Raw genomic sequence first — 3,546 nt, 5'->3', positions numbered from 1 at the left:
ATCCCCCAGCTGCTTCTGACCTCCCCCCCCCCAAAAAAAAAAAGTTGAAATGACGTCACTGACTTGATGGGTAACTGACAGGTCTTGTTATCTAGACAGAAGGTACGGGGCCAGATATGGTAAGTGTGCAAGTTAGGGTTGTATTGAGGACGTGTGTCTATTGTAAAAAAATAAATCTTACTGAATCTGGATTCTGTATTATACGAAAGTACACCGCATTTCCGCACTGTGCGAGTCCTTGAGCACGAGTGTTGCTTACCGGCAGTTTGCAATAATATCTGTGTCTGGTTTACGGGGTTGAATGGCAGTAGGTAAAGACGATCGTGGATTGCTATAAATCTAGTGAATTCCCTCATTCACGCAGTGGATAGTTTGACCATACGGACGCGACATTACCAAAGTTGTTAAGTGCCCTTTCAATGCCTTGAGTCCTATCTTGCGTCGTGTTTACCATACGAATGCGATGGAGCCTAGATTCCGTATTATAATGTCTAACTTGTTCATTGACCATAACAGCGTCCGCACTTGTCAAATTTTGTTCTAGCGTCGCATTAATATCATCTGCGGTATGTGGTAACACTGGTGAACGCAAGCAAAAAAAAGTTAGTGCTGGTTGCCCGAACACTGCCTGGTGGTATGATCATGTAAGGCCCTATTCAGACGAACAAGAAGTGCCCGTCGAGCAAACGCTAACCAAATATTGTTCCAAACCAACATTTAGAGAAGGGTGGTTGGTGGGAACGAGTGTAGACCGCTGCCCGACGTATACTGGACAACCACTACGATCATTACCTCACCTCAGCTCGGTCTGCTGTGTGGTCATCATCCATATGGTCAAGACAGGTGTGCCCAGTGGTAGGCGATATCTGCTCGCTTTGGTAACACGGTTAAACAAGCGTGAAATATTCACTCACCGGCCATTACCCAGTCATCTGGATGGGGTCTAACATGTATATATATTTTTAAACAGTGCCTACGGTATATAAGACTATATTGCAATTATCTCTAGTAATCATTCTTTGGCCAGTCCTACCGGTCTGTGCTGGACCGTGAATGGGGTTTTACCCTTGGTACGAAGTAGAAATTAACCTTTCGTCTTCAAAAAATGGATTCCCGTAGCAAATTCTGGGTTCCATCTGTCTGACGTACATCCACGATCTCGTTGCCTACGTATCTTGCAGGTTATCACTATTTTAAAGTAATTGAGTATATTACTTTTTCCCCCCCATCTTAGTAGGAAGATCGAATTTATAAATGTCCACGGCTACAAATACCCAACAGGATATCATTCAATAGTTTTGAATTAGTACTGAATGGGTAGTGCCAGACACTTCATGTTTACTGATCAGGTAAGCATGCTTTGAAGGCCAACTCACGTGATTAGACCCCCGCCCCCCCATTATTTAGCAAGTTTAGCAAGTCCTAAAACACAAGTAATGTTTGTAACGCTCTAATTTTTGACAAAGGGTTTCTCAAGTTTATAAGATATTTGGTGAATAGCAACCTTGCCTTGCCCAATGCACAGCCAGAAGAGGGCTTTGGGAGTATGTCACTCTGAATGCACGCGGGGAGGTCTGGATGGTAATTAGCTGAAATTATGTAATTTCTATTCTTCCTTCAGTTTAGTATTATCCTCCTTTTATTATATGATCTTGTTTATATCTGGGTAAAGAAATACAGATAACATTAATATTTTATTGATGAATCACTGTTGAATAACTGATCTCCTTGTATTGCTGCTGGAAAAGAGAAACTCGTTAATAACTTTGCACTGGTTCTCTTCCCGACTTCCCCTTACGATATGACATGTTCCGCAATAATTTGGCAACATAGGAAAAAGACATCTCTCCCTTTGATCAATAAAAGCTGGCATCCCCTAATAATCTATCACTCCGTAAATCACCCCTATCTGTGATAAAATAAAGAGGTTTCCACCTGGATATCAGAAATGGTCTACTAATTTTGCTTTGTACTAAAGAGGACTTTGATGGGAATTCAAGTAACAAATTCAAGCAATGAGGGGAGGGAAAGTGAATCCTTAACTCACAAATCCAGTCCTCTGCTACTTGGTGAATCCCTTGATTGATCCAAATCCTTATCCTCAAGTGATCCATGATCCTCCAGTGAGTTCGTCCAAGCGCAGAACCTGTCCCCGCATAATCCTTTTTCTCCATGGATAGGCCAACTGAGACCCATAAGAGATCTCATCCATTGTGATCCAAGTTATCCATTAGTGTGATCCTCCCCTTGCAAGCTTGCTGCAGCATGTATCCTCCTGATCCTGTGATCCAGATAGAGAGCCTCTCGTCCATGCCATAGTCAATGCTCCTCCTCCACTTCTCAAATCCTAGCTTTCCAAAATCTACGAAATTTGGCAGGAAGGATGGCCATATTGCAGCAGCCTACTAGCTACGGGACTGTGTAGAAAGAAAAACAAACAATTAGTCTCTGGTAATACGATCTCTATAATCTATAGGTAAAGCTTCATTCAATACAAAATCCATTTCAAGACAATTTTTATTGAACATCTTTATTAAAAGTATGAGGTGTATTTACACGCTGATTACTAAGAAAATATCAGATATAAGAATTGTTCAGCTGAGAAGTCAGAATGGAATGTGAGAACATAAAGACAGAAGTAATAAATCATAGTTAGCTTAATTGGGCTAGAAGCTACTTATAACGTAAACTTCATTACATTTCTTTTTGTAAACATATGCTTTCTTACAAATCTAAAATCTTTAACTTGCCCTTTGTATATGAAGACATTGAAAGTTTCCTTAATACTGAACAATGACCATGGAACAGACTGCATACACCTATGTGAAGTCAAAATCAAAATTAGTTGCCATTAATAAAAATCTAAAAAAGTACAAAAAAAACTTTCAAAAAGTCTGCATTTACACAAACAAAAAATGCCACTCTGAGCAATACACCATTTTTTTTTTTCTTAATCTGGCTGTCCGAACAGATTATCTGCAACTCCTAACACTAACAGCTTTGAAGGGTTCTATCCATCCCCTAATACAATGTGAAAGTGATGGCGTCACATGCATACACACACACACTTGAGGACCTTTCAAAAGTGTCTTTGATATATTGTGAGGACAGCCAGCAGACAGACCAAAGGGCAAGTGGGACATGTGTGACTGGCAACAGTGCAGACCTGACGTCCTCCAGTCCAGTGCTAAGAGCTGCATGGGTCCGGGGACACCGTCAGGTCAGCGTGGGGCACCAGAGGTCAGTGTGGAGTTTTAACCGTTTTCAATTTCCTCCCATAAAGGATGTGCTCTAACTGGATGCAACATCCAACAACTTGGCACCCTTCATAAATTCTAGGTAACTTCGCCAGGTTTGGGCCCAAGCTGTCATCTCAGCCCAACCGCTGGGCCTGGCTCATCACTCCTGTCTTCGGGTCTAGTAGCGATCTCGGGAGCGTGATGGTGACCTAGATCGTGAGGGCGACCTAGAATAAGATCGGCGAACAGGAGAGTAGGTGGGCGACCCCCGGTAGCCACGTGGGGATCGTGACCTGGATCTTGAGCG

General features: G+C 42.2%; 1 protein-coding gene across 3 annotated transcripts in view; it reads right to left on the bottom strand.

Annotated features, from left to right (window-relative positions):
* Window positions 1–1,681: 1,681 nt before the first annotated feature.
* The window catches only part of LOC119592184 (serine/arginine-rich splicing factor 1B-like), a gene marked incomplete in the record, with an annotated part of 17,363 nt that continues 15,498 nt past the window's right edge, over window positions 1,682–3,546 (bottom strand). Inside the window, 3 exon segments of one of the 3 annotated variants that reach the window (XR_005230417.1) lie at window positions 1,682–1,736; window positions 2,048–2,417; window positions 3,167–3,546. Coding sequence is in view for 1 of the 3 variants with exons in the window: in XM_037941014.1 (XP_037796942.1) it covers window positions 3,418–3,546 (129 nt within the window). 3 annotated transcript variants of the gene reach the window in all.

The sequence above is a fragment of the Penaeus monodon genome, chromosome 29 (genome assembly GCF_015228065.2).
Source record: "Penaeus monodon isolate SGIC_2016 chromosome 29, NSTDA_Pmon_1, whole genome shotgun sequence".
NCBI classification, from domain to species: Eukaryota; Metazoa; Arthropoda; class Malacostraca; order Decapoda; family Penaeidae; genus Penaeus; species Penaeus monodon.
Note: the sequence above shows the minus strand (reverse complement) of the source record. Positions and strands in the feature narration are given on the sequence as shown.